This window comes from Carettochelys insculpta, chromosome 6 (genome assembly GCF_033958435.1).
Source record: "Carettochelys insculpta isolate YL-2023 chromosome 6, ASM3395843v1, whole genome shotgun sequence".
Taxonomy (NCBI): domain Eukaryota; kingdom Metazoa; phylum Chordata; order Testudines; family Carettochelyidae; genus Carettochelys; species Carettochelys insculpta.
Window position 1 is genome coordinate 15628084 of NC_134142.1, and position 25499 is coordinate 15653582.

Below are 25499 nucleotides of genomic sequence, written 5' to 3' on the forward strand. Positions count from 1 at the left end.
TTCTTTTTATAGATATAGCAGCATTTCAATCATCAAACACTGAAACAAGGATGGCAAGAGCTCTACTGCACAGAAAACACCAGTTCAGTAAATCTCACAGATTCATTGAGGTGACTGCTCTAATGGCACTAAAGTGAAAGTGCACTTTTTGGGAAGCACACCAGTAAAAAAGCATAGGTCAGAGATTTAGCCACAAGCTGAAAAATTTCATTTTTCCAATTATTTTGTTCTCCCTGAACTGAGGACAGAGGATGAAGCTGAAGACAGCTACATAGGAAGCATTTTGTTTCAAAAGAACAGTTCTGAAATTGTGCCTCTGGACTCTGCAGTGGGTCAAAACCCCCTTTGAATGGGGTTGCCAGGTGTGCCTTGAACAATGGGAAGTCCTGTGGCACCTTATAGACTAACAGATATTTTTGAGCATAAGCTTCGTGAGATGCATTGGAATGGTTGGCTTAGACTTCCTACGGGCCAGTGATAAAGCTAAAGCCCCACTACCCAGGGCCAAAACCAAAGCTTGAAGGATTCACCTTTCGGCTCCGCTCTCCCCCACAGAGAGCAGTGGGGCTCAGGCTTTGGACCCTCCCCTACCTGGAGCAGTGGGGCTGCAGGCTCAGGTTTGGTCTCTCCTCCTGGGATTGTGAAGTAACTATTGTAGTCAGAAGGGGGTCACAGTACAATGAAGTTTGAGAACCTATGGTTTCAAGGTTTTACAAAGGATCTTAGATACAGAAGAAAATACCAAGGGAAAATAGTGAGAAAATGGGTAATCTCAATTACTAATCCATACACTGTAGGCACCAAGCACTGGACTCTCCAATCTCTGACTAGCTTTTATTAGAGCTTTTTTTCTGAGTGTACACATGTGAGCCTCAAGGGACAAAAAGATGTTTTATGGAGTTCATCAATTCCACAAACATGACTAAGGGCAGCGCTATAATAAGGAAATTTGGTGGCACAGATCAGATTCTGCACAGTTCTTTTCCCAATGATGTAAGGAAGATTCTGACGGGGAAATGTGATTCTATTTTCTGTGAGAACAGGATGGAACCTTCTGAAATTATGAGGAACCTTCTGAAGTTACTAAGAGAGCACCTCAAGAGACAAGGTGTTTCCTTTTTAGATACAAATCCTGTTCAGAATGGTTAAAAACAATCAATCAAAAATGCTACCTGAATACCACAGTTCTAAAATGGTGTGTATCCGAATAATAAATAACAAGCAGTCACTTAGCAGCTTAGAGACTAACAAATTTCCAAGGTCATGAGCTTTCATGGGCAACAGTCATCTGAGGAATTAGGTCTTGCCCACGAGAACTCATGACCTAGAAATTTGACTGCTTATTGTTTGTGAAGATACAGACTAACACGGTTTCCCCTCTGAGACTACTTGCAATTTTAATTAATGGGTTCTTTTTTTAAAAAAATATATTTTAAGTAATGTATCAGAAATCACTTTCCAGTTCTCAAAGAGATAAGATTTTTCTTGGGAAGTCTTCATTCTTATTTTATTTTTATTTTGTGCAAGTGTGTGCAAAAAATATTTACAGTGCTTTCCTATTTGATAACTTGAGATTATTGGTTTGGGAGAACACAGTCTAGAGGGTCCAGATGTCGGTGCTACCAGAAGAGCTTCTACGTAATAAATTGTGATCACAGACTTCAGTCAGCAATCATTGCCCACACATCCAAACACCATAAAGAACAGAACGCACTACCTTCTGCAAAACTAAGGGCAATGTAGAATCCCTCCTCTCAGCAGAAAAATATTCATTAGCTCAGCTGATATTAAGAGAGCAAGTTCTGAACTCTACGTCACATGCTCACGGAGACATTTAAAACTGTGAAGCCAGAGATTGCTATCTGAATGTAGGACTGTACCTTGTAGACCCCCAAATACTCAACAGACAGCTTTGCTGAACTGCTGAGAGCAAGTAATGCACTGACTAGGCTCTCTTTTGAGTGAAAAATCAAACTGCTGAGTTGCTTACAAAGAGAATGCTCAGATTTCATTTTATCACTGCCCCCTGGCCAGCCCACAAAGGACAGAAGCTCTAATACCACAACAACATGTGGATAGTTTCCTTCAATACATGTAATAGGTGCTTAAATTTCTAGAATGAAGATGCTGGGTTATATCTCTGCATGTTTGCAGTTTAGGTGGTGAGTGAGATGTGTGTGTATGCAGCTGGAAACCTATGACAATGGTATTGATAACTCTAGAATACTCAGAAATAAATGGTACAATACATCTGTATCTCTGGATGGGAACAAAATCATTTCCAAGGAGGCTCATCTGATTTTTTTTTCCTTCTCACATTTTTAAGTGCACTCGGGCAGCTTAAGATAAGCCTCCAGAAGAGTTGAAAAAATTCTACACAGAGCAGAGATTACAAAAGAGTTGCAAGAACAGCAAATGAATCAAAAAAAGATATTGTGGATTAAGACTGTGTACAAATAATGCTGAAATTACTTTAAATATTTCTTAAATCTTCAGTTTCAGAAGGCTGCTGAACGGCTTCTTGGATGTTATAATAGCTCCAAAGTGATGTTGACAAAAGGGAATAGCAGGTTGACAAATAAGATACTGAAGCAGTTTACAATTGTCTTTTAATGATAGCTAAATGCTCTTTCTCTCACTGTTCCAGCTATGAGATTTATTCAGTGGTGGCAGAATAACTTTTACGCAGCATCAGCTTTGAGTTCAGAATTAACCCTCTTTTGCCTGGGAGCCCCCCCCCCACATCAATTTCTTGCTTGAAGAGGCCATTAAGAGCTAAATCAACTCTTAGTAGCCACAATCAAAGTCAGATTTTCAAGAGTTCAGCTCCCATTGAGCCCTTTGGAAAATCTGGCCATAAATTTCACAGGGGGCATTGGATTAGCTTCTTAAGAGAGGCAAAGTTAAGAAACAGCTGATGTGTAAATCACCAAACACTTCCATACTGTAATCAGATCTTTCCACAAACAATTAGGAACAAAGATCAGAGTTATTAACCCATCTTGGATTAAGATTGTTTTTAATATATTGGACTGAACATGCTAGCATTAAGTATTTAATCTAAACAAGGAAGGTTTGTTACTGTTTAACAGAACTGGCTAAAATTCCAAGAGAAAGACAAATGGGGGTGAGGCAATATCTTTTATTGGACCAACTTCTGTTACTGAGGAGACAAGCTTTCAAGCTCTGCAGAGCTCTTCTTTGGGTCACTGATGTAGTTTGCTTTAATCTGAAAGCATCAGATTTGCAAACTAAGTTTAATGATATTCTTAAAGCAATTAAGTATATGATTAAGGTGGTGAGCAGAGCACTAAGACAGATGTGACAGCACTGCAGCAACAAGGACAATTTCTTAATTGAATAACGCTAACAAGTGTTGGAAACTGACAGACATGGGTACAAAGTAGTTTGGATTAAATTAAATTCAATCGTCTAAACACAGATAATAACTGGGTGTATATTATGTTGTGGGGATGCAACTGCTGGAAGGTCTGGCTTGATATTTTTAATAGATGCTCTAGAAAGTGCAGCAATGAGCACACTAATGAACCGTGCAGATGATACAAGGTCTAAGATCCCACCCAGGTGCACTGTAGATGGAGGTTTAATTCTTTTAGGTCCTAATATACGTATATCAAAACCAGACAATACACCACTCATTCAGAAGATGCCGTATATGAGAAGTTAGCCACTGCCAATAAGAGCCTCATGGTAGAACTACAGTAATGAGAAAAAATATAAGATTCACATTGCAGAATCTCATCATCCCCAGCAAAAAAACAAAACAAAAAAATGTACCCCCAGTTTTGGGACTGACAGAACATACCAGCTTAAATGCTATCACCTATATGGGGAACTTTCTGTTTTAATACGGGCCATTGTCTCTTTAAATAAGGGGACCATTCTGATGTCAAAAGACATAAAAGAAAAAACTCTCCCTGAGGCTAGATTTTGTATCTCAGCCCTGCACAAGGAACATTTCAAAACTACATTGCCCCAGCAGGAGCAAACACCATAATGGAATCATGTAGAAATAGCAGCCTGATTTTACAGGGCATCAGGGCACTGGGAGAGCTGTCATGGGGTTATCAGTCTCAAGCTTCAGTACTGGAGTGTTGGCCATATTTCATAGGTCATGGAAGATCTTACTAAGGGGACTAAATTCCCTTATATTTTCTGAGATTCATGATTCACAAAATTGCAGCCTGAAAACATTTACCGTCATCCTGTCTCTTCTGCATTATTGCATATGGGGTCGTGCCACTAGTAATGAATAGTTTCAATGCTGTACTATTTTTCCTTTATGTCCATGTCAGCAGTTACAATATGAAACAGGCTCCAACAGATGCCTACGTAAAAACTAAGGAATAAGTGGTTTTGTTTCAACCCATGTTTTTTATTGGACCATTAAATCATGATAGAAATTATCTGGCCATTGATCTTATTACTTTCTAAGAGAACTTCAAGCCGTACTTTAACTAAGAATTAAAGGAAAGAAAATCTTTGGGCTTTTCTTGACATTTCAGAATTTTAGGAGAACGGGAGGTCAGTGGAAACAGCACAATGTAAACTAGCAGCTGTGCAAGTTCACATATAATGACACATTTTACAGGACAGAGGCAGCTATTGAGGTTTCATTTGCTGTCAAGCATATAGTAGTAGGCATCCTTCAGTCTGCATAGACTATGGATCGCTCCCTTTACAGTTTCAATTGAAGACTTCATTTACAGCGTCTATTGTGACTATAAAGACCCACACGAGAGTGACAGTCCTTGCTGCATCTCTTGCAGATGTAGTGGGTGTCTGGCAAGTCCTTATTGTGCTTTCTGTGCGCTCGCTTCTCCTCTGCTAGCTGTCTGATCTTCATCTCGCCCTTCTGAAGGCCCTTGTGTAACCCCGGCCTCCATCTTCTGCGGTCGCCTGCTAGTTCTTCCCAGTTGTCCAGCTCGATGTCTACCTCTCTGAGGTCTCTCTTGCAGACATCTTTGTAACGCAACTGGGGGCGTCCGGGGGGTGTTTTGCCAGAGGCTAGCTCACCATACAGGATGTCTTTTGGAATCCTTCCATCGTTCATCCTGTGGACGTGGCCAAGCCAGCGGAGTCGACGCTGCCTGAGGAGGGTGTGCATGGTTGGGATTCCAGCTTGCTCGAGGACGGCTGTGTTGGTAACTCTGTCCTTCCATGATATTCCAAGGATGCGCCTGAGGCAGCGCAAGTGGAAGACGTTCAGCCTCTTTTCCTGGCGGGCATACAGGGTCCAAGTCTTGCTGCCGTAAAGGAGGGTGCTGAGGATGCAGGCTCTGTAGACTTGCATTTTGGTGTGAGTGTACAGTTTGTTGTTATTCCACACTCTCTTGCTGAGTCTGGACAGAGTTGTGGCCGCTTTTCCGATCCTCCTATTTAGCTCAGTGTCCAACGACAGGGTGTCAGTGATGGTGGACCCGAGGTAAACGAACTCGTGGACAACCTCTAACATATAGTTGTCAATGCTGATTGATGGGGATTCAGCAACATCCTGACCGAGTACATTCGTCTTCTTTCGGCTGATGGTAAGCCCAAAGTCCTTGCACGCTTTGGAGAACTGATCCAGCAGTTTTTGAAGCTGGTCTTCTGTGTGAGACACTACAGCAGCATCGTCTGCGAACAGCATGTCTCTGATGAGGACTTCTCGCACCTTAGTCTTAGCTTTCAGCCTTGCAAGGTTAAACAGTTTCCCATCAGATCTTGTGTGCAGCAACATGCCCTCTGTTGAAGATCCAAAGGCATGCTTCAGGAGGAGTGCGAAGAAGATCCCAAACAATGTCGGAGCAAGCACGCATCCTTGTTTGACGCCGCTCCTGATTCTGAAAGCATCCGATAATGCGCCGTCATATTGGATGGTTCCTCTCATGTCTTCGTGGAACGACTGGATCATCTTGAGTAACCGTGGAGGACAGCCTATCTTGTGGAGCAGTTTGAACAGACCATCCCTGCTGACCAAGTCAAAAGCCTTGGTCAGGTCGATGAAGGCTATGTAGAGTGGTTTTCTCTGCTCCCTGCACTTCTCCTGCAGCTGCCTTAGAGAGAAGACCATGTCAATGGTAGACCTCTCTGCGCGGAATCCACACTGCAATTCGGGGTACACCCTCTCAGCAATCTTCTGGAGTCTGCCAAGGATGACGCGAGCGAACAGTTTACCAGTGACGCTTAGGAGGGAGATTCCACGGTAGTTGTTGCAGTCGCTTCTGTCTCCTTTGTTCTTATACAACGTTACAATGTTAGCGTCACGCATATCCTGTGGAACCTCACCCTCTTTCCAGCACAGGCACAGTAGCTCATGCAGGGGTTCCAGGAGTGTGTCCGCGGCACATTTGATTACCTCTGGTGGTATACCATCCTGGCCTGGGGCCTTTCCTGCTGCAATGCTGTCGATGGCTCTCTTCAGCTCATCCACAGTCGGTTCTTGATCCAGTTCATCCATTACTGGTAGGAGCTCGACGGCATCGAGGGCTGCGTCAACCACAACATTCTCGCATGAGTACAGCTCGGAGTAGTGCTCAACCCAGCGCTCCACCTGTTTGGCTTTGTCAGCGATAACTTCACCAGATTTGGATTTCAGAGGTGCCATCTTGTTCTGGGTGGGTCCTAATGCCTTCTTCATACCCTCGTACATTCCTCTGAGATTACCAAAGTCGGCACAGGTCTGGATGCTGCTGCATAGCTGGAGCCAGTGGTTGTTGGCACAGCGCCTGGCTGTCTGCTGTACTGTTCTTCTGGCCTCTCTAAGTGCTTGCTGGGTACTCTGGCTCGGTGAGCGTTTGTACTCCAGGAGTGCAGTGCGCTTCTTTTCAATGACTGGAATCATCTCATCAGAGTTAGCTTCAAACCAGTCGTTCGTGTTTCTAGCTCTTCTTCCAAACACCAACAAGGCCGTGTTGTAAACTGTATCCCTCAGATGTTGCCATTTGGATGCCGCATCGACGCCCCCAGGGCCGCTGCGCAGATTTTCCTGGAGGGCCTCTCTGAACTTTACAGCTTTCTCCGAGTTTGCAGTCTTTCTGGCATCAATGCGGGGCCTTCCAGCAGGTTTAGAGCAGTACAGCTTCTTGGGTCTCAGCTTGAGTTTGGAGCAAACTAGCGAGTGATCTGTATCACAGTCAGCACTATGATAGCTGCGTGTCAGAAGGACATTTTTGAGGTTATTACGCCTAGTGATGACCACATCAAGTTGATGCCAGTGCTTCGAGCGTGGGTGTCTCCACGACACTCTGTGCTGTGGCTTCGTTCGGAAGAATGTGTTTGTGATGCACAGATTGTGGTACGTGCACAGTTCAAGGAGACGCTGTCCATTGTCATTCATTTTTCCCACACTGAAGTGTCCTAAGCAGGAAGGCCATGAGGCCCAATCAGCTCCAACTCTTGCATTGAAGTCACCCAAGATGTACAGTTGTTCACGAGCAGGTATTTGTGCTGTCAAGCACATTTTGATTAAAACTAAGAAGCTCAAATTCAATACGAACACTTCATATATCAGATGGTTTCTATAAATATGTTTAAAAATTATTTAAAAGATCATAATCAGAGAACGTTCTGGCTAACATTTCTCTCTCTCAGCAGAACAGGTTTGAAAGTACAATGTTGGCTGCCAGATACTCTGAAATATATAACAACTAATGCCTTTTCTCATCAATTTGCTCGTAATCCGTATTTACCTCATTATTGGATGAATAACAAAGGTAGCTTGAGCTTGAAAGAGGTTGTATAAAAACAAATGGGTGCCTACAAATGAGCTATGCATTATCATATTATGGTATGTACACTGCACTTGCAATATATTATATGTAGCGTCCCAGCTGTCAACATTAGAGCTTTGACTTATACAAGTGTTAACACGATTAAATACAGGCCACTTACTTCAACTTAAATTATAAAAATAAAGGGACACTCTTAGTTTCATTGACTCTCTACTCATAGGTATGCAGGAAGGAAGAGTGAGAAAGAACAATGCCCACTGTGAGTTAAAGATGGAATTTGAGGACAAACTATCACCAAGACCCAGAATAGTCCTTTAAGGAACAACCCTGCAGTGTGAAAGCTCAGGGTCAGACCAGACATACGCCAACGTCAATGAAGACTGAATTGGGCCATCAGAGGAGGGTTTTACTTCAGGCAGCTGTTCTCAAAGGATTTCCCTTTTCTTCCTTGTCCCCTTTGGGGAGAGGAACAACATCTAGTGAACCTTCACTTTGCCTTCATTGGGTACCCACACAAGAACCAAACTCTAGACTCTCTGGGTTTCTTGTTTGTTATTGGTCTGAGAGAGACCAAAAATATATATTAATTTCACTATTCAAATGCAATATGCAACAATTAATTAAAGCACGTTTGTTAAAGGTATAGAATTCCCCACACGAGCTTTTACTTATATTTTAGTCTCAGGCGCGTTTCTTTAAAAAACCTTAGCTGTCACAAAAAGCTACCTAACATTATAAAAATAGATTGGCCTGTAGTTATTTATACAATATAGTTGTTCACCACCAGGAGAAACTGCTATGGTATTAAACACAGAGTATAATTTTGTGTCATCATGTGCAATGGTTTATCTGTTGTATTTGATTTGGAAAAAAAAAATATTTCAATGTGTTGAGTTGTGCTGAATGCTGGATTAACTAAAATGTATCCTCATAATGCAAAGGTGAATGAAAAGAGAGCAATGAAATATATTTATTGAGACCTAACGAAGATGTAATGAGTAGAGCTGGGCGAATTTTTTTGGCTGAAACTATTTGAGGGAGGGGAAGAGAAAAATGCAGATTTGGCAACACTGAAATGTTTCATTATGCATTTCAAATATGCCAGACTGCTTTGGTTGAAAATAAAAACAAGCAAAATATGAAAAAAGTGCTTCCTTCTGACACTATCTGAATGAAATGTGTCAGTTTTTCAATTAAATGTGATTTTTCCATTCTATATTAATTTCCATTTTACTTAAAAAACTAAACACATTAAAATGCTTGAAATCTACATAAAACATTTTATTTTGGGGGTAATGAAGCATACAGTTTGACCAAAACCAATTGTTTTACTTTTTAATTGGCCAAAAATTTAAAGAAACTGGGGTAGAGCTGGATTGATTTTTTTAAATTTTCTGTAATTTCCAACTAACTGAAAAATATTTTATTCTCTTAGCCCTAGTAATGATACCTATGTAAAAGAAAATCATCCAAAATATTCATAATTGTCAGTGTTAAGAGGTTTGTTTTGCTAATTATTGGAGCAGTTAATAGAAAGGTTTGCTGAAGAACAATAAATGTGGAAATATATTCATATGTCTACACAAACGTAAGGTGTATGAGAGCTATTAATGACAGTCAATTAAAACTATGTGCTGGAGACATACATTTGGTTCTGAAGGAAGTGAGGAATGAAAAACACAGGAGAAATTACTCTAGGAATAGATTACTGATCACCTGGAGAGGAGTGTGAGCACTAGATGAAATTAAGAAAGGGAGAATGGATGTTGAATTTCATTAAAAAACTCTCCTACAGTGAGATATATTAGACTGCGCTGGAAGCCCATGACCTAAGATTTTTAAAACTAAACCAGTTACAGGTGGAACATCTCTAGTCCAGCACTCTCTCTCTTCTGGCAACATCTGTTATCCAACATGACTTTAGTTAGACAGACAACCACTTATTGTGGGTGTGGCCAAGCATCCCGTGGTCCCATACAGTTCGTCCACAGCCACCAATCCTGGCTCTCAGTGTTCAGTGCTTTTATTTAGCTGTCATTTACCCCTAAATGTCTTCTAAGACCCCAGGAAGCAGTGGAAATATTGGAAATGTGCTAGACAATATTGACCTCCCATGGTCTGGCAAATTTGTTCAGCACTGGTCACGTCCCAAGGGTGCTGGACGAGAGAGGTTTAACCATTTCCTAATCATTTCCCAAATGATTTTTAAACATTCCTACCTAAGTGGTTTTTAAAATGATAAATACACCCCACACATGAAGGAAGGGATCTACTCTCTGTGTCTGCTGTATTTTTCAGGTTTGTCAAATGAGAAATATAGATTCAATATTCAGGAAATTCCTGATTCAGCTGGAGGCCAGGGGCACAGTCTGGTAGCCATTGGGCTCTGCTCCCAGATTCTCCTTGTGAGGCTCCACAGCTGCCCTCCCCCCTCCCCTGACCGCCCCTTATTCCTTCTTGGTCGATGCCAGCTCCTTGTTGCCACTACAGCAGAGCCATGCAAGCCCTCGGCAGCAGAGGGATCAGCATTTCTTTCCCCTTTGCATTTCTCTCCCGGGGTCTGGCAGATTCCCTGGTTTGGGACAGCTCTGGTCTCAGAGGTGCTGGATCAGGGAGGTACAATCTTTTCTCATTTGCTCTAGTTTAAATGTTTCAGACTTCATTTCAGAATTCACAAGTTCGGATGGAACAAGTGACTTCCAGTGACCCAAATGCAGCTGTTGCCTAAGAAAGCTAAATTCTGGCTCTCATCCTGCACTTGACTGCATGCAAAGGGCTGCATCCCAAAATGACCCACCTTTGCTTCAATGCAGCTCACAGCAAGATACTTGCACATGGGCCATTGCAAGTTTACAGCCTTTGCTGGACGCTGTGTAAGAGCATATGTTAAAAGCTGTAGCCATTTTTATAGCTACTCTCTCATTGGTTGTCTATAAAGTATTTTAACTGAAAAACTGAACTACATAAAAGCATTAATGGCTTGATCCAAAAGCCACTGAAGCTGACAGGAGTCCTTCCATTGACTTAAGTGGAATTTAGATCAGGTGCTCAATTAGGCAGGCCTCCAGTGTGGGAACACAGTCAAAAAACTAAATCAAAGATTTTAGAGTCTTAATTAATTATCTAGCTAAGCAGCCACTACGATTATGCAGACAACTGAACGCTACTTACTAAAAGCCAATGATCCGCATGTTTATGGGCTATAACTGCATTTTTACAATCTATTAAACAAGATATGTGGAATAATGGAAGAAAATATTAAGTAGTTAAAGCAAAGTTTCTGCTAATTAACTGCAAAACACAATCAAAGTCTGAAATAACACAACATTCTCGCCTAACTGAAAGGAAATAAATGAGAATGAAAACTGAATTTTGATACATTTGGCTTTTCACAGCAGAACTGAGTCTATTTACAGCAATTACAACAATGCCATTATTAACAAACTGTAGGAATGCATTTGGAAGTTAGAATGTCACTGTTATAAACGGAGCTGAAATGAATGTAAAGAAACAAACATACTGAGCTACAAGAATCCAAAAAACCTAAAGACTTGCTGATTAACATAACAATATTAATACTTGAACACTGCATTTTTTTGGAATTTAATTACTAACTGCAAAAGTCAGGTTAATTAAACAAAAAAGCAATCAGTAGCACTTTAAAGACTAACAAAATGATTCATTAGGTGATGAGCTTTTGTGGGACAGACCCACTTCCTCAGATTTGGAAATTCTGATAAAAGTAAACTGGCACAACAAAAATTTGACAGAAAGGAAAAAATGAAGCGAAAACTGAGCAATCTGGTACATTGAACAGAAGTGAGGGTAAACGGGGGAGGGGGGAACAAAGTTACTTACTTCAAGTGTCTATTAAGTTAAGTGAGTGGCTTGAGGTCACTATGAATATTAAAGATGGGGAAACTGTCCTTGTAATGCGTAAGGTAATTGCTATCTTGATTGAGAGCCAGGGGTAAAGTGTCAAACTTGAATCCCTAGTCTCCTTCCTTCATCTATAGAGAAGGTACAGAATAACAAGGAGAAACACAAGCTTTCCCAGACTAACCTGCCAAACAGCCTTCAGCATGAGCCTGGAGAGAACACCTTGCAAGGGTCAGATCTTTTGCTAACTGCGATGGAGGCCACAAACTCTTTTCATAAATGCAAACAAACCCTCAGATGGTAACAACTTGCAGGCACTATGGAACTATGCCAGATGGCAAATGGTTACCTCAGGCCTGATTCCAAGTCCAAACTCCCAAACATTTCACTGGCTTTGGATCAGGAACTCAAGCAGAAAGGCTCTATATCGTGTTATCAATCTCATGAGCTGACCACTGCTCTGTTACTCACCTTTCAACCAGATCAAAATGAAACACTGATTTTAGTCACTTGCCATAACTCCTACTGTATTATAACATATATATTACAGCAAGCACTAGAACTAGAAAAGCGAATGAAGAGTGGTTTTCTGCTAAAAGCCATTGGATATTTTTAAGAGAACAAGAGAGCTGGCATGTTGCTTTTTTAAAAGTGGAATGCCTAATGAAATCGTGTCCATTTTCCATTTTGCAAAAATTTTAGAACTAAAATATTTAGCTTGCTAGTTGCTCTGTGCAATGTTTTGTTTGGCTTTCATTATTTCTGTATTGCCAATTTTGATTAGTCATACCTTTCAATAATGTGGGGTTTTTCCCCAAAAATGAAAGATATCCATTTTGAGGTTTTTTTTTCTCTTCCTTCCGAGAGACCCTCACGTTTTCCAAAACCAATTTTTGTGAATTCCAAACCTCAAACACTCAAAAAGATAAAATAATTCTAAGGAAAATCCAGAAAATGAGACCATAATGGAAAGCAGGGAAACAGAACATGCTTCCAAAATTACCAACATTTCCAAACTTTTTGTCTAATTTTAAACCAGCTCTCTCTGAACAGCTTTAAAAGCACTACTGGAATTACATGTGGTTTAAATCTGTTATGCCAGCATGTGTACAGTAGTCAGCACTGTTTACTGGAAAGGACACAAGGGACCGAAAGGTACAACATCTGGACTTTTACCTCATACACTCATACCTTCTCTGTGTCGATCCCTTTAGACATGGACCAGGTTGAGACAATATAATCCATGACTCGTTCACTAAGGCCTTTGGGGACCTGATATAATTTTAGAAAATCCCTCACATTGTTCAGCATCTCATGGTATCGGTTGGTGTTGGCATACATTTGCTGGAAAATGGTGGTGACATTTCCAAAAATAGTTGCATAAAGAAGAGCTGAAAGAGAGAAAATGGGAAACAAAGTTAAATTTCTATGCATCACAAAAATAGGTTTAATCATTTTCATACACATTTTCAGAGAAAGAGAAAATCAACTGCAAGTGGTTGCATATGCATTTTCTGTGCTGAAAAGTTCTAGTTACACATTTCTATCTTCACATACATATATTCAAAAGACTGCTTATGTGAACCAAGAATGTTACTTTGAGATATTCCTTTTCCTCCACCATATTTAATTTGCTTACTAACAAAAACCCAGGAGCAAATGCCACTATAAGGAAGAACTGGCAAACACCTGAGAAGAAACCAGTCAAAAATGAACTGGCCCAAATAGAAAAAGCCTTAAACAAACCCTTGTCAAGGGGCTTTTGTGAGTACATTCTGGGACACAAGATGGGTGAGGTCATATCTTTATTGGGCCAACTTCTCTTGGTGAGAGAAAGAAGATTCTCAACAGCTTGTCTTTCTCACCAGCAGAAGTAGGTGTAATAATAAACAACAAAAAAAGACTGCATCTACTTTGTCTCTCCAATATCCTGGGACTGACATGGCTTCAACAACACTGACATCTTCAAAGAGACACTTCAATGGCAGGGATCAGGAACAGAAAATGGATTGGCCCTATCTTCATCCAGATGAGACCATGGAACACAGAACAGTGACTTAACCTCTGATGCTGGGGCCACATATATCTGGCTAGACAGTGTCCCAGATCCTTAGCTGTGGCCAAGGACTATGCAGAGCAGATCACGAGGAAGTTGTATTCTACATCCTGGACCAGTTGTCTGTCAGCTCTGGTGTAACATGAGCCGTAAATTTACATCTGTGACCTCAAAAACAGAAAATGGAGAGCAAAAGGATATAGGGATGGGTCAGTGACCTCTCCTTGCCATGGGCTACATCTCCATACCAGCGGGAGAGTATGTGTGGCATAGAAGCCACCACACCAGATATATATAACAGGAGTATCAGGCTCTGCTGTTCTAGGTCTGCTGTTCTAGGTCCCCTGGACAGCTATATCAGTTTTAGGGTCAGATTTTGCCCAGGATGTTGTGCAAAGGAAGTCAGGTAACTCACATCTAGCATAATGGCTTTCCCTTAGAGATGGGCCTGAAACAAATCTGTAGGTCTAAATGTCCCAATTCTTTGAGAAAGTTGGAGCTTCAACTTCAAACCCAAACTTCAAGACTGTGGCTTATGACTCAAACCGAAACCATACATCCAAACACTGTTTAAAATCTGAATCCCTATCTAAACACTACAGCTTGACTCCATCTCTTTAGATCCCATACCTTTCAGCTAGCCCAGAGCAGCCTGTGGCCACTTTTCAGCTACCTTTTCCAGCCTCAACTTAATGCACGGCTAGTTCAATTCAAGTAAACACCACTGTCTCCGACTTTGAAGGGAAAATCATTAATGATAATAATGGGACTAAAGCAGATGCTTAAATGTTTTTTGAACAGTCATAGACTTTGGCATGCTCTTAAATATATTTAGGTTCCTTATTGATTTAGCAGCTAATTATCCTTGAGCATAAGCCATAAATAAATAAATAGCACTCTTCTCTTAAGTATTGTAGACTTTACAGAAAATTATTTTGATTTCTCTCAGTCCTAGTGTTCCATTTTCATTCTGTCCTTGGCATCAACTAATATACAGAAGTGTGCGTGTCATTTTTAATAATATTTGCTTGAAGTACTGTACTGTAAAAGACAGCTGTGTTTACATATTCTTTCAAAAAAATGAAGCATACAAATAAGGAAAATAAGCCATTGTGAAAGGATAACTACTTTCCATCTCCCAATGCATAACAGTTTCCCTTTGTATATAACAGATTTTTCACCTCCCTTCAGAAAACTGACTTCATTTTATGGACATTTAGGCCAGTTTATCACTGCTCTTCTTGGGACAGCAATGTTATTAAAAAAATGTTGAATAGTAACAGAGAGAAAGCCGTGCTAGTCTATAGACTATCAAAACAAAAAAGCAGTCAAGTAGCATTTTAAAGACTAACAAAGTAATTTATTAGGTGAGCTTTCGGGGACAGACCCACTTCTTCAGACCATAGCCATACCAGAACAGACTCAATATTTAAGGCACAGACAACCAAAAATAGTAATCAAGGTTGACAAATCAGAAAAAAATTATGAAGGTGAGCAAATCAGAGAGTAGAGGGGCAGAAGGGAGGGGGAGTCAAGAATTAGATTAAGTCAACTATGCAAAAGAGCCCCTTTAATGACCCAGAAAATTCCCATTCCGGTTCAAACCACATGTTAATGTGTTGAATTTGAATATAAAAGAGAGTTCTGCAGCCTCTCTTTCCAGACAGTTGTGAAAATTCCTCTTCAGTAAGATGCAAACTTTTAAGTCATTAACAGAATGGCCCACTCCATTAAAATGCTGGCTGACAGGTTTGTGGATCAGGAGTATTTTTATGTCTGTTTTGTGCCCATTAACTCTTTGTCTAAGAGAGAAAATGTTGTTTATTTAAAAATAATTAATCATCATCAATAACCATCACAAAGGCTGCATCTACATTACAGCAATCTGTCGAGAGAAGTCACTGTCAAAAGAGATCTTCCAACAAAACCTCTGTCGACAGAGTGCATCCATGCACAAAAGTGGATCAAAAAAGCGATCCACTCTGTTGACTGACAGTGGCCATGCAGCCCCAACCCGAACCCTCTGCCCTCCCCGTGGACTCAACCCCCCACAGTCTTAACCCCTGCCCCTCACATGCCCCATAGATCCAACCCACCATGAGGTTTTAACCCTCCCTCCCACTCATGGCCCCAAACTGCCCCCAGCCTTTAACCCTCCCAACCCCCCCGCAAACTCAAGGTTCACTTACTTTTCAAAAGCAGCGCCACATGCTGCCATGCCTTCACTGAGTTATCAGCACATGGAACGAATTAGAGACTTTTACATGTATTTTAATGGGAATTTAGTGTCCCTCTTACAAGTTTTCACCTAGGAGCAGAAATTTGGGAACCAATTGTGCTTATATAGTGAGGGATGAGTGTAACTGACATGCAGCTTTGTCTTCATTAATTCACTGATTATTTATATTGCATCTGCTGGCAACTAAAATGTTTATATTATACATTGCATCTATAGTGCACAACTCACACACAGTGTAAAAGTACGTGGGACACACACAGATGTGCTCTACATGGATGGATGAGTGTCAGCTTTTTTTTTTCTTTTGCTACTACCACTGTTTTTGTACCATTTAAATTGGATGAAGTGCCTCTTCTTGTAAATGCTACTCCCCCATTCCAGTCACGTAGGTGTTTTGAAAGGTTTCAATTAATTTGAGGAGTGAATCTACCGTACAAATATCCTTTCATTCTTGGCCTGCCTTGTTTTATGCTCATTTCTGTACTGAAACAGATTGTGACTATGAACATATCTGCAATCCCCTTTTGCGAGTGCAAAATAGGACAGAAGAATCAGAGGCTGCCTGATAATTTGGTACTGCCCTGTCATACAGAAAAAAAGAGTTTCAATTCCTGAGCCGCACACTACGCCAGCCAGACTAGAAGCAGCTCAGTGCCATTGTGGGAATACAGTCTGACTGTGGTGAGTGCCTGTAATGGTGCCACACTGATCCCCGTGGGTTAAAAGGCAATACCAGGCCCAGGTAGCTGTGTGCCTCTGGGTTTGCTGAGCATGCTCTGCACGTTAAGAGGGAGCACAGAAGCCCAGGTAAAGAATGGAGGACAGGCTGCAGGAGAGAGGAACCTATCTCCCAGAAGCCACAGAGAAGGCTGAACTGAGAAGCGACCGCAGAGTGGGTATGACCCTACAGACAGTACTTTCCTAACCACAACTTGTTTTCAGATCCAGCAGGTTCTGCAGAGCCCTTCTCCTTCAAACTCTCCTTTCTGCTGCCCAATTGGCTAGTTGGACTACAGCTCCCACACCCCAAACCGAAAGGACCTATTGGTAGGAAGGATGTGGCCTGGGGAAGTAAATTTGGACTTGTTGCAGAGAGGATCATGCCAGTGTTGCTTCCCAGAGGGCCCTCAGCAGGGAGCCAGGGGAGGACGTGGTTCCTCCTATCACACTTTCTAAAGGCCAAGGGCCAGATGCAGGCAGAAAGCCAAAGATTCCAGCTGAAGTTAAGGAGCACACATTTCTACTGACCTGACAGAGGTAGAAGGGGCTGAAAGCTGGGGCACTCACCCTAAGGTTGTCAACCATCCAAACCCACATCACAGTGCTTCTCAATTTCCTCGCACCAAAAAAAAAATCACCTTTAAACAGAGAATACCCATGACATATATCCACCTAAATGATAACTTTATCCAAAAGCCGTAAGCGCCAGAAAATAGGAGATCAGAACAAAAATGCTTCTTTGAACATAATTCCTGACATAATGAACCATCAGATCATTTCTTGAAAACTGAAATAAAAGAAAATGTTGCATGTAAACCTACACAACACATAGGCTTCGCGTTCGAAACCAGCGTGTCTCTCACTCTCTGTTCTGATATCAGTCTTTCCTTTGACTCAAATGGGAGTTGGATCAGGTCCACATTCCACTGTGCACGGGAAGGAAATATATATTCCAGCTCATTTTACTATTCTGCTATTGTTGTTGTGCATGTCGCATTTTGGGCCTTTGACAAACACAGTAAAGTCTCTGAGGAACATATTTGGGCCTTGACAAGATTAGAGGTATGCTTGAGATATTCCCTGGCATTTGGGTATTTCTTATTTCAGCTGTTGGCCTTTGTTTGTTGTGTTTCAGGAAGGAGACTATTTTTTCTTAATTTTGCTCTGATGCTCTATCCATGTCCTGTACAGGAGGCCCTTGAGTTACATGAGTGTTCTATTGCACGTACCCTCACGTAACCTGGATTTTGCCTAAGCAGGGATCTGGCTTTTCCCCAGAGGAACACACAGTCTGCAGCCAGGGAAGCAGCAGAAAGGTAAGTCCTGGGGTGGGGGGACAGTTGGGGACGGTTAAGCCTGGTGGTGGGTTGGGACTATGGGAGGTAGGTGGGGGGGGGGCTAAGCCTGGGGTGGGTTAGGGCTGCAGGGGGACGAGGGATGGAGTTGAGCTAGAGTTGTGTGCAGGGGTGGTGAGCCGGAGTCCTGTCTGGGTGGTGAGCTGGGCCATGGGGGGTTTGAACCAGGGTGGGAGTGTTGAACCAGAGCCACACACAGGGGAATGAAGTGGGGAGACTTGAACCGGAGCCGTGCATGGGAGGTTTAAACCAGGGCGGAAGGATGGAACCAGGGCTGCGTGTGGGTGGTGAACCAGCAGGGGGTTTGAACCGGGGTCAGGGAGGTTGAACTGGAGTCACACCTGAGGGGTGGTGAGCTAGAGCCAGAGGCCAGGGTGGGGAGTAAGCAGGAGCTATGCGCGGATGGTGAGTGGAGCTGAGGGAGGGGTTGAGCTAGGGCCATGCGCAGCCAGAGGGGTTGAGCCAGGGCCAGCGGGGAAGTGAGTTAAGCGCAACTGGAAATCGCGCACTTCCAGGGTTTATTGTAGGAATCAGGGTCAGCCACACAAGAGTGGGGTTGCGGACTCTGGGTTTGTGTACTCTGAGACCTTACTGTACTTAGTCTCCAGCCCTGCTGCATGTGTAACACACCTAACAAGGTTGCAAAGGAAGAGCCACTCTTAATATTTGCCAAGCCACACTGTTCAGGGAAACTCTGGCTGTTGGAGTTTTGTGAAAAGAAGTCAGAACACGTGTTAGTCTTCAGAGTATGCCTGACTTTCCTCTCACAAACATCACTTTTAGGCTGGTGTAATTCCATCAACTTCCAACGCTGCAGAGACTAGAGATGAAATAAGTCCATAGACAGACACAGGGGCCAGATCCCCATATAGCACAAATATACCACTATATAACATCACACACGTTTGCTAACCTGCAGTAATCCATTAGCTGCTCTTGTGCTGTCCTGACCTCACCTGACTGCTGTGGCAATAGTCCTATCTTTAAACTTCCACTAACCATGCATTTGTATGGTTGTGGGTGCAATTCAATATCACTAATGGAGCACTGGTAGAAAGAAGAAAATTACAGCAGTGATCCCATGCATGCAAAAGAATGAATGCCTAATATTTCAGAAAGTGTTTTCAATTGTTTCTTAGACAATGAACAATTATTGGTTTGAATGACCCCAGTAATTACTAATCAGAACTTTATCAGAACACACTCTGTTAATGAATACCCACAGTATTCCATTTGAGCATCACTTCCAGCCTTTCTCAAATGAGACAACCGCAACAGTTCTCAGCTCTGTTTCAGCTTGTTTCATTTTAAGTTGCAAACTACATTAGCTGAGATTCAGAGGGATGTAAAATGTAGTGCATCTCTCCAGTATAAGAGGATTTAAACAAACTGCAGAGAGACCAGGACATGTGCATGTGTACCTGATTAATTGTAATTGAGTCTCTTCTTTTATGGGAAGCTCAGGGAAAACAAAGATCATGCCATCCGGAGTGCAGGAGAAATTACTCTCCACGCTTCCCTGATTTCACCCGCTAGTTAGGTCAGGCAGCATTTGTTTATCTTCTCACTAATGATTCTTATTTATCTGGATTTTTTTTTTCCTCATCTGCTCCTGCTGACATAAGACTTACTTCTCCTAATTGTCTTCTACATGTAAATCTTGGTGAGACCTCACTACATTTTATATAGAGCAATTTAAAATAATGATGCAGGAATATTTTCCTCAGAGCCCTAAGGCTATATATGTGGTTTAACCATTATTTTAGATTACTATTTTTACTTGCTAGCTCTCAAAGACAGCTATACATTCTACATATATATATAACATTTCTGGAGGCTTTTGTAATATTGTTCTACCTAAATCTTTCACATATGTTTAACAACAAGCAATTTTCTTGCTAAAAATGGCTCAGACAGATCTAAATTAATCTACAGCATTTCAAATTGATTATTATGTTGACTGTTTTCTCAGTATAGATGAATCAGAGGATATACACAAAGGGAATGAGATTTGGATTAAGAAGCATTTTTTCTGGCATTCTGCTTCTTCTTTCTTAGATTCCATGGCCAGAAGGGACCACTGTGGTCATCTACTCTGACCTCCAGTCATGCACAGATTGTAGAACCTTCCCACAACAATTCCCAAAGGAAATCTTTCAGAAAAATATCCAAACTTGATTTAAAAATTGCCAGTGATGGAGACTCCACCACAACCCTTAGTAAATTGATCCAATGGGTAATTGCCCTCATTGTTACAAACTTACACTGTATTTCTAAATCTGCTTGCTCTGACAGCAGGAGCACTGCTATATGGTGAGAGACCCGGCTGCCAGCCCCAGGCGATTGGTGTGCCTCTGTCAGCCACATATATTATTGATAATTATAATATAGTTGCCACAAAATGTCTCAGAAATTAGAATGGATAACATAATACTTGAACATTTCCAGTAATTTTTTCTTAAACAAGTAAGTCGTTTTTGGCTTTACCAAATGACCACACTTAATGAAAGTCAATTATTACTTTTCCGTGACTTTCCACATCTTGTTTGCAATTCAGATGCAATTTTTTGACAATCATCCTAAAAATCAAGTAAGGCCTCACTTAGAATGTCATTTACAACTAATTTGTTAAACAAACAAACAAACCCATCATTACAGGGCATGATCCAGGCTTCTGGACTAGAGGGTCTCAAGCTGGCGGGGCAGGACCCCCTTGACTGTGTAGAATGTATTAGGGAGAGGGGACTTGATGGCGGGAAGGCAAACTTACTGTGCATGTTTTAGCCGCAATAATCAATAACTGATTGATTCAGCAAGACTGATTCCTCCAGACATATCAGGTCCTGAGATGGTGCTGTGCACCTTGACCAAGCACTGTTAAACCTGCGTGGTGTTACACAAACTTGTTGCCATCCACGCATTCATCCATTTGCACAATCACAATCCCAATTTTCCTTTTACTCTTAAAACAATGGATCGCTGGTCCTGTTTGAATGAAAGCCGTGCTAGTTTTAATACTCTATGAGAGGGTTTTTATTTTATCTGTCTTTGTTCTTAAGTGGCATGAGGGGGGCGGAGGTGACTACAGACACAAAGAAAGAGGGTGAGATCGAATCTGTTTGAAACCCACTGCTCTAGGCACTATGATAAAATAAACATTAATAAAAGGGTAACAATTACATAAGCCAGACTCCCACTGATGAGCTTTATCTAAAAAGCACTGTAGGATTTGGACTGTTATGTAATTAAGAATGCCTATAGTAAATTGATGATCTTTTTATATGTTTTTTTTTTCTTTTCTAAAGCATATTCTTTACACAACAGATTGGAACAGCTGGTTTGGAGCCTGCCAAGTCTATAGCACAATTAGGTATTCAGCACCCTTTACGTATTAATACTTGAAAATATGCAGAACGATTTTGCTGCATTTGCACATTAGCTAATTTTTAAATGGTGGTAGTTTGACCATTTTTCATAAGAGCCATGACATAGTCAACTCAAAACCCTGCCATCATGTTTCAAGCTAAGCTGCTATTGCACTATACACCTATCCAAAGCGCTAGCTATAGTTTTTCCATGCACAAGTGCAGCAGAGGGAAAGCCAAATTGGAGTTATAAAATCCCGTCGTAAGTATGCTGAAAGATTCTGTGTTTAAGTTTGCCAAGACTTCCGTTAACCCTGTTGCCATTAGCCATGAGAAGGTGTGCACTGGCCTTCGGGTCGGTAACAAGACTTATCTTCTTAGTGGTTCTGTTCCTTCCTTACTGAGTGATCATGAAAGCTAATTTGGCACAATTTCTCAGTGGGCCAGAGGACTACTAAATAAGGTAGTCCCCCAAGCACTCCCAAGGTGCTACAACTTAGCTGGGGCGTACATGAGGCCAAGGAGGGAGATTTGAGCTGCAGTGCCATGCATGCCAATGACACACAACTTTACGGTTCATTTGCAGCCTTCTCTCTTAGAGCTCGACCTCACCACAGGAATTCACTGAGCTGCTGTAACAAAGCTTGGATCCTGGTTATCTGGGAAACCACTATTCTTTCTACAGAATCTGAGGTCAACTGGATGGCAGTATTTTTTCAACAAAAAGGCCTTGAATTTGCTTCAACGGTGGCTCTGATAAGGCACAAAGTCGTTGAATTAAAAGGAAGTACATAAGGATTTTCTCTGCATTGGACAACATACAGGAGGTCAGGTACAGGTTGAACATAACTATGCCAGCACCCTCAGGACCTGATTGACACAGAACAAGAGAATTTGCCGTAACCATGGGAGGTTAATATTGGCTAGCAGCATTATCAACCCTTCCACTGCTTACTGGGTTCCTAGAAGACATTTAAGGGTAAATAAGAGCTAAATAACAGCACAGAACACTGAGATACAGGACGGGTGGCTGTAAACTAATTTTATGGGACTGCAGGAAACTTGGCCACACAAGCTGTTATTTTTTATTTTTGGTCATTGTTAAGGTGAATATGTTATATTCTATGCTCATATGTCCTGACACAATGTGAATAGGACATATTTTATAAATGCAATAATAAATTAATGTGTTAATTAACAAAATAAAGAACCGAGCAATATTCTGTGCAAAATCTCCCACCTTACCCAGAAATCCATGACTTTTCTACCAACCCTCCATTTTGTCACTTGACATGCTGCATAACATTTTATGCGGTGGTAAATGCTAATTACAGTACAACAGCCTTGTTCATCAGAAATAATGTTCACCACGAATGCCTGACAACAATGCACCTGTAGCACTTTGATCCATCCCTCATTTGTCATTTTCTCCATTTTGATTATCATCCTTGATACAGGTTCATTTTAATTCCCCTTTCTCCCTCCTCCTCCTCTAATTATAAAAGTCTAAATTGTACCTGTCAAACAATCTCCACTATTCATTTTGCAAACCTCTCTCTTTCCTTTCCCCCATCAAAGGCGAAAGAACCTACTTTTCCACAATACACCGTCTCTGGCATTGTTACCGGCCAGTGCTGACAACTGTGGATTAAAATCATGCCATGTTTCTTCCCGTGCATGCCTCACTATGTCAGAAATGTCATCTGTAATAAGCACAAGAGACAAAGGATCTACCGGGTTCTTGTATGGATACGTGGAAACTGACATTGGATCAAAACTGACTGTTGGCATAAATGGGCTCCATGAGTAAATTTGGCAGCTGCCAGTATGAGTGTGAGACAGGCTAACAGCTTGTTGTGGGGTTTGGGCTGATTATTATTTCTTTTCTATTACCATTTTTACTTAGCAAATTTTTTACACAGACACTGAGTTCCTGTCACAATAAAATGAGTGCTGGGTAACAGGCAGTCGCTTCAGGCTAGATTCCTAAGCATCACTCTCACACCGACAACCGCTACCTTATCTTTGTGCCTGTTAAAATACAATTGGCAAATTTGTAACCACATCTTTAAACTACTGGAACTGGACTGGTATGTACAGAACAGTATTTCCAGTTCCCAGCCTTTTGAATCTCATTTTCTACCCAAGCTAAAATATAAGTTGCTCTTATTAAATGAAGTTAATCTGTTTTGATCTGCTAATTTTCTCTTCCATTTTTTCAGTTTGCCATTTTTTGTAATGCATCATCTAAACTTGCTTATTTACAGTCTTTCCTTCTTACACTAATTGTTCAATTTTATATCAAAATACATGTGATGTGCATCTGACAAAGTGGGTCTTTGCCCATGAATGCTTATGCTCTAAAAAAATCTGTTAGTCTATAAGGTCTACAGGTCTTCTTGTCATTTTATTAAAATACAGATAAGAACAGGTTTTGTGACGGACAATTGACTAAGGTAATCTTCATACAACACAGCACATGTATGCTTGAGGACATACGAATCATCATATATGGGGCTGGCAACCTGCTAGATCCTAATAACTGATAAATGAGACAAAGAGAATTTATAAGAAAGATAGTAAAAAATGAAATAAAAACTGAGGAATCAGCTAGATAGGACAGAAGGAAGAGGGACAAAAGGTGAGGGGGTGGGAGGGGAGTCTGTAAATGACTATTAAGTTAAGTGGTCACCCCAGGAAGACCACTTAACTTAACAGACATTTACAGAATCGTTTTTTCTTCCCTCTCTTTGCCACCCTTTCTTCTGTCCCAGCCAGCTAATTCCTCAGTTTTTATTTCATTTTTTCTATCTTCCTTTTAAATTCTCTTTGTCTGAGTTATTGGTTATTAGGATTCTCCAGATCTGAAAAAGTGTGTCTGTCCCATGAAAGCTCATCACCTAATAAATTATACTGTTAGTCTTTAAGGCGCTACAGGACTGCTTTTTTGTTCTGTTTCATTTGTAAAATGTGGTCCACAAAATACTGTGGTGTGCAATGCAGTCAAAATAATACTGCTTTTATTTTTCAGTCCCTGACTTTTCCATTTGAATTCTGCAACTTGAGCTCTGCACAAGGATAGCTTTTTGCACTTAATTATCTGGATGCTTTTTATAGGGAAATAAGATAAGTGTGCATAATAAGGTTAATATTAAAATGCCTACTTCTCCCTGTTTGGTTTTGGCGTTCATATCAAATTGCATTAAAGAACAGTTCAGTTTTGTAAAGTGACTGCAGACATAGTTCAATTGAATTCCAGGTTTACTGTCTCTCACTGGTCTCCATTTACAAGTTAAAAATAGGCTTTTCCCTGCCAGCCCAGTGAATGCAACCTGTGCACTGAGGGGCAAGTTAAATTCTTTCTATCCCACTTAGCAGCACCGGAGCTTTGTTTCTGCAAAACGTTCGCACACACAATTAATTTACACCACATCCATAAATCCCACTGAAGTTCATGCTTAAGTGCACTGCTTAATAGGGATGGACAAGTTCCACAAGGCAAATTAGACCCAGAGTGACATCTGTGTAACTCCACGGCTGTCAATGGCATTCCACAGGTATGACTGGAACATAGCCAACAGTTCTGTTGATGTACAAAATTGAAGGAAACCTCTAGCTTGTGCCACGTTAGTTTTGTTCGCTCTGCAGGAAAGTTTATATTTATCACTAAAGACGTGATTCTGAATACTCACAAAGAGCCAGTCTCTTGAGAAATGAGGCGGACATTTTTAAAATGGGGCAAGCTTTAAGGCATCTAAATATGCAGATGAGCGCTCAGTGGGATTTGGTGTCACATTCTGGCTGTTAGTTACGAGGCTCCTGCAGTAACAGATACAGAAAAAGAAAAATATGGGAAGAAAATAAACACTGGAAACTATACCAGAGTTTGGACCTGGCTTCAGGGACCCAGGAAATCCTCTGGCCTGTGTTATACAGAAGGGCAGACTTCAACCTATTTACCATTATGGGCCACATATGTGTTATGTGGGCTGGAGCCAATACTACCTGTATATAGACCTGAGGCTGTCACAGGGGCCATAGCTATGTGCTGATTAGCCTGCAAGTGACCCACACGTCGTACGTCAAGATCATCTTGTTCATCCCTGAACTAGATTATCACAATTCTCTTTTGGATTTATAGTCTTTGAATCA

The 25499-nt window shown here is 41.3% G+C and overlaps 1 protein-coding gene across 1 annotated transcript in view; it reads right to left on the reverse strand.

Annotated features, from left to right (window-relative positions):
* The window catches only part of KCNH5 (potassium voltage-gated channel subfamily H member 5), a 234387-nt gene that overhangs the window by 64973 nt on the left and 143915 nt on the right, over positions 1-25499 (reverse strand). The window contains exon 8 of the mRNA XM_074998679.1: positions 12804-13003. Within this exon, the coding sequence (XP_074854780.1) occupies positions 12804-13003 (200 nt within the window). The remainder of the gene's footprint in view (positions 1-12803; positions 13004-25499) is intronic.